Source organism: Lichenostomus cassidix, chromosome 5 (assembly GCF_008360975.1).
Source record: "Lichenostomus cassidix isolate B80296 chromosome 5, HeHo_3.0, whole genome shotgun sequence".
NCBI classification, from domain to species: domain Eukaryota; kingdom Metazoa; phylum Chordata; class Aves; order Passeriformes; family Meliphagidae; genus Lichenostomus; species Lichenostomus cassidix.
Window position 1 is genome coordinate 1,134,611 of NC_139486.1, and position 18,460 is coordinate 1,153,070.

At 43.8% G+C, this 18,460-nt stretch overlaps 1 protein-coding gene across 1 annotated transcript in view; it reads right to left on the reverse strand.

Annotated features, from left to right (window-relative positions):
- The window catches only part of MDGA2 (MAM domain containing glycosylphosphatidylinositol anchor 2), a 222,688-nt gene that overhangs the window by 23,051 nt on the left and 181,177 nt on the right, over positions 1–18,460 (reverse strand). The window contains exons 10-11 of the mRNA XM_085060885.1: positions 12,273–12,421; positions 2,631–2,808 (exon numbers count right to left, since the gene is read on the reverse strand). Of these exons, the coding sequence (XP_084917011.1) occupies positions 2,631–2,808; positions 12,273–12,421 (327 nt within the window). The remainder of the gene's footprint in view (positions 1–2,630; positions 2,809–12,272; positions 12,422–18,460) is intronic.

Genomic DNA, 18,460 nt, shown 5'->3' on the forward strand with positions numbered 1-18,460 from the left:
CCTAAATTCCCAAACCTGACTGAAACACCTGGAAAATCTGTGTCCCTGTTGAGGTGAGGCTGCTCTGCTGGGCTGACCCTGCAGGGAGAGAATTTTTGCTGCTGGAGGATCTCGGGAGGAGCACAAATTGTCAGGAATGGTTTGGTTTGGCTTGGTTAGATCCAGGACAGATACTCCTTCATTTTCCTGCTGTTCTCTCATCGAGGAGAATCAAACCTGCTGGAATTCCAGCTTGGTGGTGGATTTTGGTTTTGGGGGATTCATTTTGGGCAAGAAATCTTGGGTTGAATGGTTTTTCTTTATGTTTTCCCTTCTCTTAGGCACAACTGCACGGCTATGGCGACAGTGATGTTTCCCACAGACCTTTGCTCTCCTCCCTTTTAAAAACAGGAGGATTTGCTCCCTGAGGAAAACAGAATTTAGGGAGAAGGAATTATTCTTCCCTGGGAGGGTGAGGAGGAGCTGGGATGGAATTCCCAGAGAAGCTGTGGTGCCCCTGGATCCCTGGCAGTGTCCAAGGCCAGGTTGGACATTGGGCTTGGAGCAGCCTGGGACAGTGGGAGGTGTCCCTGCATGGCTGGGGTGGCACTGGGTGGGATTTAATGTCCCTTTAACCCAAACCATTCCATGATTCCAGGTCCTTTTTTCCCCTGAGATTTTCCTCTCCTGAGCTTTGGGAAATGCAGACTTTTCCAACACTTCTGTGGAATAGGTGAAACCCCAAATCCATCCATCATCCCCAGCAGAGGTGGCATTTGGGGAAAAGGGCCACTCCATCCTGTAGGATTGACATTCCAGGTGGCTTTAATAGAATTTTTTCCCCTTGACATTAATACAGATAAAAATAATTGATGATGAGATGGAGCAGGGCTGAACTCAGGATTGATCTGAAGAATTACATGTACGATGTACGAGGAATTTAATTCGATTGATCCTGAAGAATTACATGTACAATGTACAAGGAATTTAATTCTTCCCAGATTTATTCATTATCTTTTATCTTCATTAAATAAATAAATACCCCAAAATTCATTCAATAAATACCCCAAAATAGGAATTTGGAGGGATTTAACAGAAGACTGAGTTCCTGGGAGACTGCATGGAAGGATGGATGGATGGATCCTGTATTTTTCTCGTTAGATTTAAGTGGATGAATCTTTGTCACAGTGACCTTTTAGAGGGAAATTTAGAAATGCCCTTTGCGTTATTTATGATATAAATTTAGATATTGTATAAACTAGGACTACAAACAGTCACTTTTTAAAAAGACAATAATTCACGTCAAAATAAAAACTGTTCATTCTGGGGAAAAATCCACTTTGTACATTTTTGTTCAAAACTCATCCTTCAAAACAAGAATCATCTCAAAATCTACTGTTTTATCAGATTTTTGGATAAATTAGTTTATCTAAATTTTTCCTTATTTCCCACAAAAATTTGGATGTGGTTTTGGGGTTTGGCCATTTGAAACACTTTTGGTTTTGGTTTGGCTCATTCTGAGGAAAAACCCCACTTTGTTTGTACATTTTTGTTCAAAACTCATCCTTCAAAACAAGAATCAACTCGAAATCTGCTGTTTTATGAAATCGTCATTAGTTTATCCAATTTTTTCCTTTTTTCCCACGAAAATTTGGATGTGATTTTGGGGTTTGGCCATTCAGAATATTTTTGGTTTGGCACTTTTGCTGCTATGAATCATCCAAATTTCCCTTTCAGGATGACCACGCCCATCCCTCCACACATTATTCCAGAATCGCGAACCACCGCACCATTCTGGGAGATCCAGAACATTCCAAACCCCATTTCCTTGGACAAAAAAGGGACATCCCAAACCCCATTTCCCTGGACAAAAAATGAACATTCCAAACCCCATTTCCTTGGGTTAAAAAGGAACATCCCAAACCCCATTTCCTTGGACAAAAAAGGAACATTCCAAACCCCATTTCCTTGGACAAAAAAGGAACATCCCAAACCCCATTTCCTTGGACAAAAAAGGAATATCCCAAACCCCATTTTCTTGGACAAAAAAGGAACATCCCAAACCCCATTTCCTTGGATGAAAAAGGAACATCCCAGACCCCATTTCCTTGGGTTAAAAAGGAACATCCCAAACCCCATTTCCTTGGACAAAAAAGGAACATCCCAAACCCCATTTCCTCGGACAAAAAAGGAACATCCCAAACCCCATTTCCTTGGGTTAAAAAGGAACATTCCAAACCCCATTTCCTTGGACAAAAAAGGAACATCCCAAACCCCATTTCCTCGGACAAAAAAGGAACATCCCAAACCCCATTTCCTTGGACAAAAAAGGAACATCCCAAACCCCATTTCCTTGGGTTAAAAAGGAACATCCCAAACCCCATTTCCCTGGACAAAAAAGGAACATCCCAAACCCCATTTCCTCGGACAAAAAAGAACATCCCAAACCCCATTTCCTTGGACAAAAAAGGAACATCCCAAACCCCATTTCCTTGGACAAAAAAGGAACATCCCAAACCCCATTTCCTTGGACAAAAAAGGAACATTCCAAACCCCATTTCCTTGGACAAAAAAGGAACATCCCAAACCCCATTTCCTTGGACAAAAAAGGAACATCCCAAACCCCATTTCCTTGGATAAAAAATCCTTACCGCTGTACTTGATGACGCGGATGGTGGAGTCGCCCTCCCCAAAGCGGGTGATGGGCGTCAGGCGCACCTCGTAGGCTTCGGGTTTGATCAGCTCCGTCAGGTTGTAGGTGATCAATTCCCCCTTCTGGATGTTCCCGTTCACCGAGATCTCCTGCTCCCACCAGCGCTGCTGGCCGGCCTGGAATCGACAGAATTCCGGTGTCAGAGAGGTTGGGAGAGATTTGTGTTCACCTTGGGATCAACAGAATTCCAGTGTCAGGGATCTTGGGATCTGTTTGTCTTCACCTTGGAATTGACAGAATTCCAATGTCAGACACTTTGGGATCAACTTGTCTTCACCTTGGGATCGACAGAATTCCAAAGTCAGACATTTTGGGAGAGATTTGTGTTCACTTTGGAATTAACAGAATTTCAATGGCAAAGATTTTGGGAGAGATTTGTGTTCACCTTGGGATCAAGAGAATTCCAATGGCAAAGATTTTGGGATCAATTTGTCTTCACATTGCAATCAACAGAATTCAAAGAGCAAAGATTTTGGGATCGATTTGGCTTCACCTTGGGATCGACAGAATTCCAAAGTCAGACATTTTGGGAGAGATTTGTGTTCACTTTGGAATCAACAGAATTCTCCTTGGAATTGACAGAATTCCAATGGCAAAGATTTTGGAATCAGTTTGTCTTCACCTTGGGATCAACAGGATTCCAATGTCAAAGAGTTTGGGATCGATTTGTGCTCACCTTGGAATCAACAGAATTCAAATAGCAAAGAATTTGGGATTGATTTGCCTTCACATTGCAATCAACAGAATTCAAATAGCAAAGATTTTGGGAGAGATTTGTGTTCACCTTGGAATCAACAGAATTCCAGTGTCAAAGATTTTGGGATCGATTTGTCTTCACCTTGGGATCTACAGAATTCCAAAGTCAGACATTATGGGAGAGATTTGTGTTCACTTTGAAATCAACAGAATTCCAATGGCAAAGATTTTAGAATCAATTTGTCTTCACCTTGGGATGAACAGAATTCCGATGTCAGGGATTTTGGGATCGATTTGTCTTCACCTTGGGATCGACAGAATTCCAATGGCAAAGATTTTGGGATTGATTTGTGTTCATCTTGGAATCAACAGAATTCCAATGTCAGAGATTTGGGGATAAATTTGCCTTCACCTTGTAATAAACAGAATTCCAATGTCAGACACATTGGGATCAATTTGTGTTTACCTGGGAACCAACAGGATTCCAATGGCAAAGATTTTGGGATCAATTTGCCCTCACATTGCAATCAACAGAATTCAAATAGCAAGAGATTGGGAGAGATTTGTCTTCACCTTGGAATCAACAGAATTCCAATGTCTGGGATTTTGGGATCAATTTGTCTTCACCTTGGGATCAACAAGATTCCAATGGCAAAGATTTGAAAAAATGAAGTTAACCAGTTCAACACAAGCAATCTGCGCAAGAAGATTAAAACCATTTACGCCCCAAAAATAGAATTCCATGATTTGTCGTCCACAAAAATTAAGGATTAAAGAAACATCAAAGTGTGGAGGAAATCACCTCAATTCCAACAGTAAAAAATACATTATTTTTTTAAAAAAATAGATATATTAAATTTTTAAAGTCACCTTTTATGTCATTATGTGGTTGCCAATGACATTTGTGAGCACCGTGGGACAAAAATTAAAAATATTCCTTAATCCACCTCATCTTTGGAGAAGGAACCACAGAAGCAGAGATTTCCCAAATAATTTCAATAATTAATGACAAAAATTTGCAATTACCCAAATCAGATGTGAATTTCTATCAAATTCACCCTCTTTTTGCCCTTCTTTCCACACTCCAAACAGAAGCAATAAAAAAAATCTCAATTATTTTCTCCTTTTGGAAAGCAAAACAATTTGATTTTTCATGTCAGGATTATTCCTCCTAAGCCAGTGCTGGATATTGATATTTCTCCATAGGAAGCAACACATTTTTTTTTTTCTCTCCCTCACAATCAACACCAGCTCTGTTCTAATCCTTATTTTTCACCATGGAAACCAGGGGAGAAAAAAATCCCAAAACAACAGAAAATTGTGGCTTTGTTGGATAGAAAACAACCCTGATCTTCCAGCTCTGCTGTTGAATAAATAAATATAAAAAGAAATAAATTCAGGATCTTCCCAGCTTTTCCTCATCCAGCTTGGGTTTTCCCACTTGGAAAAATGAACCCAAACCTGGGAAACATCAAGAGCCTTGGGTGAAAAATATGAAAATAATTGAAAATAAATGAAGCCCAAGACACCCTAAAAATAGGATTTAATTCTAGTGCCAAACTGGAAATGCTCTGATTCCAAGCAGGAAACACCCAAGGCTGTTTCCCTTGGAAATCTGGGAATTACTTTGGCTCCTCTGGATGGGAAAGAGGCAAATCCATGTCTCCACTTCCCAAAATTCCGTGTACAGCTCATCCCTAACACTGAGCCTGTGCTTTTTTCCATGAAAAAGCCAGGATTGGTGCTTCCCAGAGAAAATCCACAAGAAACACAACAATAAAACATCTCCCTGCACATCAATTCCTGTGCCCAGAGCTGGAATATCCATAAAAATCAGGATTTGCTGGAAAAGGAATTTTTAAAAGGAAAATAAAGTCTCATAATCAAAGTCCTTTTCCTCACAAAGATAAGGATGAAACTCGTGGTGGGGAATTTATTTTGGCCAAGCAGGAATAACAGTTTTCCAACAGTGGGGAATTGACTTTGGCCAAGCTGGAATAACAATTTTCCAGTGGTTTGAGAATATTTGTGGAGCGCTGAGGAAAAATGAGAGCAGTTTCTGGAGTATTTATTTGCATTATCCTGTAATTAATTAATTAAGCAGAGCATGTCCAAGCTCAGGCAACTTGGAGCACAGGAGTCCTTTTTCCTTGGAATTTTTAGAAATCTTTGTTCCCAAAGGTGACAGAAAAGCAAAAAGGGTTGTAAATGTGGATTTTTATTTCAATAGTTTGGAATCATCCTCGTGTGTCAATGGAAGGGAGTTCATTCCATGCCTTTTGTGGGAAAATATATTCTGCTAAAGACTTGGAATTATGGATTTCTTGAGGAGTCAGCCCTCTGGGATGATTAAAGATTGATCCCTTGGATGCACAGATATGTTCATAAAAAATAAACAACTCCACACTCCATTGTTCTTGGCCTATTGATTCCCAGCAAAATTCCTTCATTGATTCCAGGAGCTGGACAAGAATCTCTTTAATTAATGACAACGGAATGCAGCGTCAATTAATCCACTGGATACTCCATAAAAAACTGTGGCTGTGTTTAAGGTAATTTCTTTGCAATTTATAGTCACTCCGATTGATTTTTCTTAAAAAAAAAAAAGAGATTTCTTCGGAAGTTTTATATCCAAAATTGGACTGTTCAGCTCATGGACAAATATTGCCTTTGTGCATCACAAAAGGAAAACTCCCAGGGAATTTCCTGCTCTTCTTTCATAATTCTGACTGGAATTTCACCAGAGTTATCCAGGTGGGAACATCAAATTGAGCAGGGGGGTGGCTCCTGTGTCATCTCCATTTTCAGGGATAGATTTGGCCCTGGAGTGACTCAGTGACAAATACCTGGAATTGTGACCAAGGTCAGCTCAAAGGATGTTCTGTCACCTCCAGCACCAGGTTATGCTCTGCTCCTGATGGCAGAGAATCCTGGAATGGCCTGAGTGGGAAGAATCATGGAATCCAAGCCCTGCCCTGCCCAGACACCCCAAAAATCCACCCTGTGCATCCCTGGCAGCCTCAGGCTGTGCCCATTCCCTGGGCAGTGCCAGCACCCTCTGGGGGAACAACCTTTCCCTGATATCCACTGTGTGCTGGGAAAGGGATCCTGGGCGGGCTGAGTGCTCACAGGCTGGAAAACAGAGCAGGGAATTTTCTGTTGGTGCCACGGCAGAGATCCCAAATCCCTAGATAAAGGGCTGAGGAGAAAGGGAATGGGGATGCATTTTATTGCCTGTCTGATTAAAGAACACCAAAATCCCAGAAAGCCTTGTGGAGATTTGAATACCTCCAGCCCTGCTCAGCGCTGAGTGAAAGCAGAAGTTCCAAACCCAATCAATCCAAAGGGTGCCCAGCAGGAAGCGACAGAACCCTGACCTGCCTGGGGCTCTCTGAAGAAATCCTCATTCCCAACCCACGGCACTGCAGGCTCCTGGGGCTGGGAATAAAGCAAAGCTGGGAGCTTGGATCTTTTCTCCAACAAGCTGGAACAAGCTGCTCTCTGGTTTACAGGTGAATTTTTATGACTCCTTCCCAGAGGAGCCATTCCTTTTCTAGGTCGCCGCCGGCGGCTCGGGGACGTGGCTGTCACCCGCTGTCACCTGCTGGGAGCAGCCACCGCCGAGATCAGAGCTGCACTGCCTTCCTGCCTGCTCTGGAAAAGTCTCCCTTGCTCCATTTGCTTTCATCCTGCTGACAGGAAATGGCAGGGAGATGAAGGAGCTCGCCTGGCGTTCCGCGGACGTTGGGAATCGCGAAATGTTGGTGGTTTTTTGGGAAAAATGGGAATGTGGCTTTGGGGAAAGGCGAGGTGTGGGATGGAAACACCTCCATGTGTTTCCAAACACCAGAGCTGCTCCGGGATGTCCAGGTGAAGGAATTCAGGCTCTGAATTCCTGCTCCACTTTGGAGCCACTGTCGAAAAGCAGGATATCCACGGATGCTCCAAACCCAGCTCAGTGAGGCAGCAGCTGGAAGGGGAGGTCCAAAAGTGGAGTTCTTCTGGGTGGATAAACTTCCAGGAGTAGGGAAACCCTCCGAAGGCAATTTGGGACCATTTTTTCCCCATTTGGAAAATGTAATATTAGGACAAGCTGCCCAGGGAAGTGCTGGAGTCACCATCCTGGAAGTGTGGCCTTGGGGACATGGGGTGGCACTGGATGGGCTTTGAGGTCCCATCCAACCCCAGTCCTGATCCTCTTTCCCTGCTGTCCCTCCCTTCCCATGGGATCTCGTCCAAATGAAGGACTGGGTTAGAAATCCCTGGAAAAAGCTTTGGGACATCCTTGGGTGTTTTCTTTCCTTAAGGAACCAGGCTGAGGAGTGAAAATGCCACAAATATTAAAGCTGGAATTGAAAGAGCAGGAGTTGGTAGTTACAGAACAAAAATCAACTCCAGGCAGTCCCAGCAGGATCAGCTGGATTTGTCAGATTTTTCCTGTAAATTTTGGGAGAGAGAGAGGGGACTTGGATTTTTGTGGGAATGTGAATGGGCAGAGCTCAGCCTGGGATTATTTTGGATCACATCTCCAGAAATTCCAGCCCACAGCCGCCCAGAGGAGCTCCTCTGGATGTTCCCAGCTCAGTCATGGAGCAGGGAGGGTGGAATATCAGGAGCAACTTTGCTGTCAAAGTCTCCGAGAGAAAGATCAGAGAATCCTGGAATGGTTTGAGTTGAAAAGGACCTTAAATCCCACCCAGTGCCACCCCAGCCATGGCAGGGACACCTCCCACTGTCCCAGGCTGCTCCAACCCCAATGTCCAGCCTGGCCTTGGACACTGCCAGGGATCCAGGGGCACCACAGCTTCTCTGGGAATTCCATCCCAGCCAGGAATTCCCAATTCCCAATCTCCCATCTCTCCCTGCCCTCTGGCAGTGGGAAGCCATTCCCTGTGTCCTGTCCCTCCAGCCCTTGTCCCCAGTCCCTCTGCAGCTCTCCTGGAGCTCCTTCAGGCCCTGGCAGGAGCTCTGAGCTCTCCCTGGATCCTTCCCTTCTCCAGGGGAACATTCCCAGCTCTCCCAGCCTTTCCCCACCGGAGTTAAAACTCCCAGCTCTGAATTCCTTGAGACGAAACCAGCAGAACTTTTCTTTCCAGAACAATCCATCAATATTTCCCTGCTCCATCTGAAGGTCAGGAGCAGTTTGAAGCTGCCAGGAGCACACCTGGTACAAACCTCCCCTCTCTGTTTGCAAATGAAGCCTCAGCAGCACAGGAGGGATGAGCCCTGCAAAGTGGGAATTGTCAAACCAGCACCATTCCTGCTCTAATTCCATTTTCCAAAGCCCGGAACAGCAATCAAAAACGTGTCCCTGCATGTCATGATCTGTTTGGGTTCAGCCAAGCTCTCCCTGTCTGATTTCACAGACACAGGAATAAACAAAGCCTCTTTTGATTCCCAAAATCGATGTGTGCAGGGAAAGCTTTGGGAGAGAAAATATCCCATTGTAGGAGAAAGATTAAAATCCTTTATGGGAACAACATTAGGAATATCCCAATATAAATGTGGAATTCCAACTCTTTCTCTTCCTCCACTGAATTAATTACTAATTTTTTGGACTGGTTCTGAATAAAATCTGTGCATTTTGATGCAAAATTATTTTACATTTCCCAGAGCAAATCCAATGGAAATTCCCAGCGTGCAGACATCTTCCCCTTTGGAGTGGTTGTGCTGCCATCCTGTAATCCTGAGAGAAGGAACACCTGCAGAATTCCTGCTCTTCAGGTGGGATCTGAATTGTGCTGAAACAAATCCATTTCTCCTGGGTGACTTCAGTTCCCATTTTCCCATCTTTCCATTTTCATTCCACAGGTGGGAAAGCGACACTTCCCTACTTTTGTGACTCCTCTTCACCTCTTCACCTGACAGGACCTTCCCTGATTTGTCATTAAGCCAAGATCCATTTTTTTTTAAATCCAATAATATTTACAACATCATCTGTGATGAGTTTTTTTTTAATTCTCCATGAAATGTCAGAGGTTTAACCTGTGTCCTGCTTTCCCAGCACTAAATCCTGCTCTGAGCCAGGAATTTCTCCTCATTCCAGTCACAACTGAGGTGACCTGAAGCTGGAGGTGACAGGAATGTGTCACTTTGTGCTGGTGACTCACCCAGGCTGGCAGCCTGGTTTGGATGGAAAATTGGGAAGGAATTCCTGGCTGGGAGGGTGGGGAGGAGCTGGGATGGAATTCCCAGAGAAGCTGTGGTGCCCCTGGAGCCCTGGCAGTGTCCAAGGCCAGGTTGGACATTCGGGTTTGGAGCACCTTTGATGACCTGGATGATCTTAAAGGTTCTTCTCGACCCAAACCATTCTGGGATCCTGGAATTCTATGGAATAAAGGATAGGGAAAGAGCTCTAAAATGATCCCAGGGAAAGATTCTCACCCAAGACATTTCCACCTCTACAATCCCACTTGATTCCAACCACAGAATTACTTCCCTGCTGTCATTTCCCTGGATAACCTAAAAACCCCAAGCAGAACAATCTGGCTTTAGGGGAAATCCTCACTCTGCCCCATTTCATCACCAGGGGATGGAATTTTACCTCATTTCATCACCAGGAGATGGAATTTTACCTCATTCCATCACCAGGAGATGGAATTTTCCCCCATTGCATCCCCAAGCTCCTTTGCCCTTCAAATTCCATTATTAAGCACAACCTTGGTGTTGTTTTCCACAAGCACTTGGAAAAATCCTGGAATGGAGCTGAACAGCTCTGGGTCTCCTAAGAAGCTCATATTTTCTGGAATTGGGATTAAAAATCTGGTCAATATTCCAGGTTTTAACAATTCCACAGGAAACAGAAGGTCAGGTTGGACAGGGCTTGGAGCAACCTGGGATAGCAGAAGTTTCCCTGCCTATGGAACAGGATGGGATTTAAGGTCCTTCCCATCCCAAACCAGTCTGGAATTCCATGATTCCCCAAAAATCCACCAACCCTAAACCAGATATCAACTGAATATTCCCAAAAAACTGCCTGGACTCTGCCTGGAGAAGCAGGGTGGGTGTGAAGAGATTCTCCAGTTTCAGGATCTGTAATGCAACAGGAATTTAGGGATCAGGAAATGGTGGGAATCCAATCAGGAGCAGATTCCCAGAATTCTCAGCCCTCTGTCAGCATTTTTTCAATTCATCAGGAGATTAAAACCAGGATTAAAACCAGGATTAAGACCAGGATTGAGAGGAGCTCTTCACCTCCAAACCTCATTCCCACCTGGAAAATCTCCCATCCTCGTCCCACAGCCATTCCAAAGGATGTTCATCTCATTCCAAGCTTAACTCAAAACCAGCAAATCCCAGTTCAAAAATACATTTTATAAGTGGAATGATTATCCAAGACAAACAATCTGCTGGGAATCAGCCCTGGGGCTGTAAATAAAAACCAGGATTTTAATTATCCCCTCCTGTTCCAGAGGGATTTCCTGCAGGAATTGTGTCCAAATTCCTGGGTTCTGAATCAGCCTGCTTGGAAATGTGGCTTCGGAGAGGAAAAATGGGAATATTTGGATTAGGCTGGCACAGAGCAAAGTAAATCTGGTTAATTCCACAAAGAGATAATTAAAATGAAATGGGGGAAAAGCAGCTAAAAATCCTAATGCAATTAATTCCGTTAGAAATTCCTTTCCTTCAGCGAGTTCCTTTGGTAATTTCCTAATTCCTCCCAAGGCTTTGGAATCACGGAGCTCATTTGTGCCCAGAGATGCCAAGAGGTGAATAAACATTAAATTATTAATGGAGGATTAAAACCCTCCATTTTCATTGCAAATTCCTTGGATTCAGGAAAATCCCAACTCCATTCCCCTCCAAAGCCCTTCCCAGTAATTCCACAACTTCCAGGGAAGTTGCAAAAGCAAAAACCCACATGAATAAAATGCTCAGATTGAGGATTTGTTTATTTTTTTCCAAAATATGCATCTGCAGGATCTGTAAATTCCTCACCTGGTCATCCCTGCCCAAATTATTATTCCAGATATTAAATATCCAAAAAGAGATTTTCTGGATTGATCCATTGGGGGATTATTTAAAGGAAAACTCAGGGGGAGGTTGTCAAAATTCCCAAAAAATATCAGATGGATTCTCCCAAGGAAGGAGGAAAATGGAGAAGGAGTTGGAGGAGGATGGATTGTGGGAATGGACTGGGAAAATAAAATAAAATGGAATCAAATAGGGTAAAATAAAATAAGAAAAGAAAATAAAATAATAAAATAAAGTAAAATGGAGTAAAATAAAATGGAATAAAACAATGTAAAAGAAAATTAAATGGGATAAAAACAGAATAAAGTAAAAGAAAATAAAATGGAATGAAATGGAGCAAAAAAATTAAAAAAAATAAAAAAAATAATAAAAATAAAGGAAAATGAAGTAAGATAAAGTGACATAAAAAAAGTAAAATAAAATAAAATAGGATAAATATAAAATAAAGTAAAATGAAATAAAGTTTTACAAAGAAAAGAATGCAATAAAAATAAAATAAAATAACATAAAACTATAATAAAATAACATAAAATAAAACGACATGACATAAAAAATAAAATAAAAAAAATATAATAAAATAAATAAAATTAATAAATAAAATAACATGGAATAAAATAGAATAAATGAAAAGAAATGAAATAATGAAATGAAATAAAATAAAATAAAATAAAATAAAATTTAAAATAAATAAAATAAAATAAAATAAATAAAATAAAATAAAATTAAAATAAAATAAATAAAATAAATAAAATAAAATAAAATAAAATAAAATAAAATAAAATAAAATAAAATAAAATAAAATAAAATAAAAATAAAATAAAATAAAATAAAATAAAATAAAATAAAATAAACTCCACTAGAGCCCAGGAGGCTCCAGAGGCCCATCCTGCCCAGGGCATTCCCGTCTCACCTGGCGAATCCCCAGGCGGTAAGCCAGGATCCGATCCACGGCGTTGGGATTCATCTGAGTCCACTGCAGGCTGTAGGAATACACACGAGGTCGGTTCTGCCACAGCGGGTTGTAGGTGTCGTAGTAGAACTCTGGGGCGTAGGCTTTGCCTGGGGGGAAAACGGAATTAGGGACAGCAGGAGCCATGGGAGCACCAGGCAGGCAGGGAGTAACTCGAGGAGACAAAAATTAGCCCAAACATGGGGAAAGGGAGGGAAAACACAGGGAAATAATCAGGAAATAATTTCAGTTGGGCATTCCTGGGATCCAACTGCAATTCCTCCCTCATTCCATGATCCAAGGGCTGAGATCCAACTGCAGCCATTCCTTCATTCCCAGGATCCAAGAGCTGAGATCCAACTGCAATTCCCCCCTCATCCCAGGGATCCAAGGGCTGAGATCCAACTGCAGCCATTCCTTCATTCCCAGGATCCAAGAGCTGAGATCCAAATGTAATTCCCCTCCTCATTCCCAGAATCCAAGAGTTGAGATCCAAATGTAATTCTCCCCCTCATTCCTGGGATCCAAAAGGTTGACATTCAACTGTAATTCCTCCCTTATTCCATGATCCAAGGGTTAAAATCCAACTCCAATTCCTCCCCTCATTCCCAGAATCCAAGAGTTGAGATCCAACTGTAATTCCTCCCCTCATTCCAAGATCCAAGACTTCAAATCCAACTGCAATTCCCCTCCTCACCCAATGTTTGGAGTTTTGTTCAACATCTCCTTCCAGAACCACGTTTTAGGGTTATTTTCCTCCATCCATGTGTTTTTTAAGGATTTCTGGCCATGCTTTGCCTTTATAGACTCCCTCCTCCAGGTGTGGGCATGGAAGTGGAAAAATTCATGGATCCAGTGGCAAAGCCAGGTTGGAATTTCTGAGCTGCTGCCAAAGTGAAATCATCCAACCCTGCTGAGCTACACCAAGACTGGCAGAAATTATGGGAAATGCCATCCCATGATTAAAGATGTCTCTTTAATTATGTCTCTTAAAGATGTTTCATTAAAGATGTTTCATTAAAGATGTTTCATTAAAGATGTCTCTTCCCGCCACCTTTAAAAGTCTCTTCCAACCCAAACCATTCCATGATTCCAAGATTTTTTCATGGAACAAGTCCATCCTTGTTTTTCCCATTAGAAACAGGATGGAGGCAAACCCAGCCCAGGTTTTGTTCTGCTCCGTTTTGTCATTTAAAATATCCAAAAATCAGAGAAAACCTGGAAAACCAAAATATTCCCATGTGCTCTCCTCTTAGAAATGTCCAAAAAGTGATTTTCATCAGAGAAAACCCAAAGCAGGATGAGGATTTTCCACTTCCCCAAGTTTGTACCTCCATCCTCTACTTCTGCAGGGATTTGGCAGTGGGAAAAATTAGGAAAAATATGGGAAAACATGGCCTGCCTGTCACATGGAACACGAGAGGGGCATGGATTCATTATTCCCTTCCCTTAATTGGGGTTTGAGGAGCTTGTGCCAAAACGAACACTGAATTTAGGGATTTTCTCCTCAAAACCTTCCCTCCCTCCAGGTGTAAATAGAGACGGATGAGAGGCACTTTAAATTCCAAATGGGACAATTTCCATCATCAGAAAAGCAGCGAGAAGAGGAGGGAAAAAAACGCCTTAAAAAAAGAAATCAAAACCGCAAAGGAACAAAGGCAAAACGCCGGGAATGAACACCACCGTGGCCCTTATTGATCAAGCTTTTATCTCTCCAGCCACGCTTTCCTTTCCCAAGGATAAAAAACCTTTTCAACCAAGATATTTTTCCCAATTGCCCAGGGAAGGAGCACCTTCAATTAGCCAGCGCTGGAGGAGCAAACAACAATATTCCAAGGGGAAGGAGCGAAGCAAAACCGCTGCTGGGAAAAATTGGGCTGCAGGAGGAATGAAAAGGGGAGCAGCGGTCGAGACGATTTGTTTCCCTTGTTTTTGAGAAGTGGGAATGATGGGAAAAGCTCGTGATGGATGCAAATTATCCTCTTCCCACTTGCACTGGGGAAGGGGAATAATGGGATATAATGGGATCTCTGGGGGGGATTGAATGAGGCCAGAATGAGACACTTGGCACAAGAGGGGCACTTGAACAACAACATCACCTTTGGGGAATAACGAGGAGCTGAATTATCCTAAATCCCCCTGAGCACAGGAGTGGGAATGGAGGGGCTGGAAAATTCAACAGCACAAGTGAGGCTTTCACTTGGAAATTTTGGGAAGCTGTGCTGTGGTTTGGAGTGCATGGAAAGCTGAGGTGGAAGTGTGGGAGTTATGTGGGAAGAGATGATGAATCCCAGAATCCCAGAATGGATTGGGGTGGAAGGACCTCAAATCCCACCCAGTGCCACCCCAGCCATGGCAGGGACACCTCCCACTATCCCAGGCTGCTCCAACCCCAATGTCCAGCCTGGCCTTGGACACTGCCAGGGATCCAGGGGCAGCCACAGCTTCTCTGGGAATTCCATCCCAGCCAGCAATTCCCAATTCCCAATCTCCCATCTAAATCCACCCTTTTCCGTCTTAAAGCCATTCCCTGTGTCCTGTCCCTCCATCCCTTGTCCCCAGTCCCTCTCCAGCTCTCCTGGAGCTCCTTTAGGCTCCCCGAGCTCTCCCTGGAGCCTTTTCCTCTCCAGGCTGAACATTTTCAGTCATGATCATTCACTGTTCAGCACTGAATCCCTCCAGGCAGTGTCTCCAAACATCCAAACATTATCCACCAGCCCTGCACCAGTGGAAGGTCAGAAATGGTTTGAAAGTCACCACAGCACTGAATCAGAAAAACCAAGGAAACAGAAAAACCACTTCAGCTGCTCCACCCCAAGCTCTGCTGAGACCTAAAGGCTGGAGGAATGTGCTGAGCAGAATGGATTGAGACATTCCCACTTGTTCTGGCACTCCAGGCCCTTTTCCAAAATCCCTCTCTTTGTCCTTGTGCCTAAAGTTGTTAAAAGCAAGGAAACAACATTCCCCTTCCAGCTCTGAAATCCACCAAATCCCCATTTATTCACCAAACAGACTGTCTTAATCCAGAACCTCCAAGATGATTTATTATCATTCCCTGGGATGGAAAACCAAAAGGCAGAGTGGTTTCTATCCCAATTATCCAGGTTTTCCCAGATATTGGTGCTGTGGTTTGATCTGACTCTGATCAAAAGCATCTCTCTCTCAGTGATCATTTCCCACCTTCAAACCCTGAGCTGTTTTCCTCATGGAAAGAGAATTTCCTTGTTGGCTCCTTGGCTTCCTCAGCCCAACTTTCCCTCAAGTGTTCCCATCTCTTCCATCTGCAGCTGTCAGACCATAAATCAGGAGCAGCTCTTTGTGACACCTGAATTCCTCAGCTGTCACTTTGCAGCCCATAAAAGCTGAAAATGTAACATTCTGCATCCTTGGGCTCCAAATTCCTTATTCCTAAAGACTGGGGAATTTTGAGTTTTTAAAATAAAAGGGAAAAGGTTCAGCTGGTCCCTATTAGAGAAAATAATCAGCCAGGATTCCTCTTCCTGTGCTTCACTGAGATCACTCAGCCCTTTATCCCGGAGGAAAATAATCCCTTGAAGGAATTCTTGCCGGACTGGGAAATGCAAATTCCACCTGGGATGAGAGCAGAGCAGCCCAGGGATCCCAGCAATGCAACAACTGTCCCCAACCATCTGTCCCCAATGTCCCCAGTCCCAGCTGGAGCTGCTGAGGATGGGGTTGGTGTTTGCTCCTCATCCTGCAGGAATAAACAGTGGGAATTCTGCAGACACAGAGCTCTGACAGCTCCAGCAGACACGGGGCATCCAAGGAATCATTTCCTGATCTGTTTTCCCCTTATCTCCCCATCAAGTTCTGCCAATTCCTTGGAGTTTGATGCCTGGGAAGTGCAGCATCTCTGTCCCTTTTCTGTGGCACTGCTGGTGCCAAGAAAATGATGAGCAGAGCAGCTCCCACTTTATCCCATCTCCCATAAACCTTCAGGGGGAAAGGAAATAAAAGCAGAGATTTACAAATGCTTCCCCCTTTTGGCAACTGCAGCTCCAGCCCTTTCCATCTTTAAAACACTGGGAGAGCATAAATCCTAAATAAAACACTACATTTAACTGGGTGAAATAGTGGGAGACAGAGTTTACGGAAAATGCTGTCCCTTCCTGTGCTCTGCCTTATTGCAGGATCTATATTTCATGGAAGGCTTGCAGGAAGGAAGAGAAGATTTTTTTTGTGCTCCATTTGCATCTGTGAAAGGCAACATCTGTCTCCTCCTGGATCTGCTCCTCATCCCAATCCTGCAGCTGAATCATTTCCATCATCTCCAGCCTCCCCTGGACCACAGGAGCAGAAAATCAGGGAATGCTTTGGCATTGAAACGACCTTAAAATGTTCATGCAGGTTGGTTTTCCCTTAGTCCTCCAGGAGGGACTTCCAGGGCCTGGAATGGTTTGGGCTGAGCAGCTGCAGATATTTCAGAGCAGTGTTAGAGCTAACAAAGTGTGTTAATATTCAAATATTAATAATAAATAATCCTCCAGATAGGCGGAGGAGGCAAGTCTTCCAGGGAATTCCTCACTGCAGGGACAGACAATCCCATAGCTACTCTCACTGGGAACTTGGGGATAACATTTCCCCACACTTCTCAGAAAAATCTCTTCCAAAAGGATCTGTACATTTACCAATCTATTGTAACTTGCAGGGAAGGAATGATTTGGGAATAAACGGAACTTCCTAATGCCTAATTGGGGCACAAATCCCAGTTTATCCGTGCTCTGTCCATCTCCAATAGGTTTGGAGGTTCCCATTCCAAGCACAGAAACCTACACCCCAAGATGCTGATCCCAAGAAAAGTGTGGAATGCTGATCCATGAGATTCCTTCTCCACCTGCCCTTCCCTGATTCCTCCCCTTTCCCTCGGGTTTTCCCGAGCACCCAACTCCTCCCAGCGATACCCAAACATGACATCTGCTGGCTGAGCCGTGGAAGAGCTCCCATTCCTCTTCCTGCAATTCCTGCTGCTCCCCGCATGGAATTCCCAATCCCACCAATCCTTCCTTCTCATCCCGAGATGTGATGTGACCCCAGGAGCTGAGCACGAGGTGTTCCTCAGCTCCATTCCCATAAATTTGGGGTGATGGCCTGTGTGGTGATGCCTTGAGGGATAAATAAGTCCAGTTTTGAGGAGGATCTGGAGCTTCCTGGTTCCCACATTGGGATGGGTGAGCTTTGGGAAGTTCCCATTCCCAGAAATCCATAGCTGCCATCATTCCATATCTTCATTTTTATATGGATTACACGCACCCTCCAGGTGTGCACATCCTGGCAGGAAGCAATTCCTAAATCCATGGGATCCACAAAACCCAAAAGAAATCCCTGGCTCAGTGGGGAGGTGACAATTTGTGGGAATCCCACAGAAATCCCATGGGAATGGCATGGGAAGGGGGAAGTGGTGTCACTTGTCAGTGAGCAAGCTGAAGACACTTCAGAGCAGTTGTGGGGCTGTTCCAAGGAATAGCCAGGGGTGTTCGCCTCAGGTTTTTTGGGATTGAGAGTAAAAAGAATTGGAACACAGCAAGAATCCAAGAATGATTTGGGTTGGAAGGGATTTTAAGGATTATCCATGGGCAGGGACATTTTTCACTGTCCCAGGTTGCTCCAAGCCCTGTCCAACCTGGCCTTGGACACTGCCAGGGATCCAGGGGCACCATAGCTTTTCTGGGAATTCTGTGGGAATTGGGAAATGATTCCAGCTCCACGCTGAGGACCATGGCACTACTGGGAACACTGCCAAGGGCACAGAACAAACCCTGGGGCAGAAATTCCTGAATGAGTTTCCAATGAGCTCCTTCCAGAGGTGCATGCTGGGATCACCAGAAGGGATGTTCCCTTGTCCTCCTCCTCCAATCCCAGTTTCCTGGGAGAAGCCAAGGCAGGAGATGTGAGATCCTCATGCACAGTGAGGTACCTGAGTGGCCCCATGGTGATGGTTTGGTTTCATCATCCCAGAGATCTTCTCCAACATTAATCTTTCCTGGCACAACTGGAATGCTGCAATGGATGGGGATAATCCCATGGTGATGGTTGGGTTTGATCATCTCAGAAGTCTTTTCCAACTTTAATTTTTCCTGGCATGATTGGAATGCTGCAATGGATTGGAATAATCCCATGGTGATGGTTGG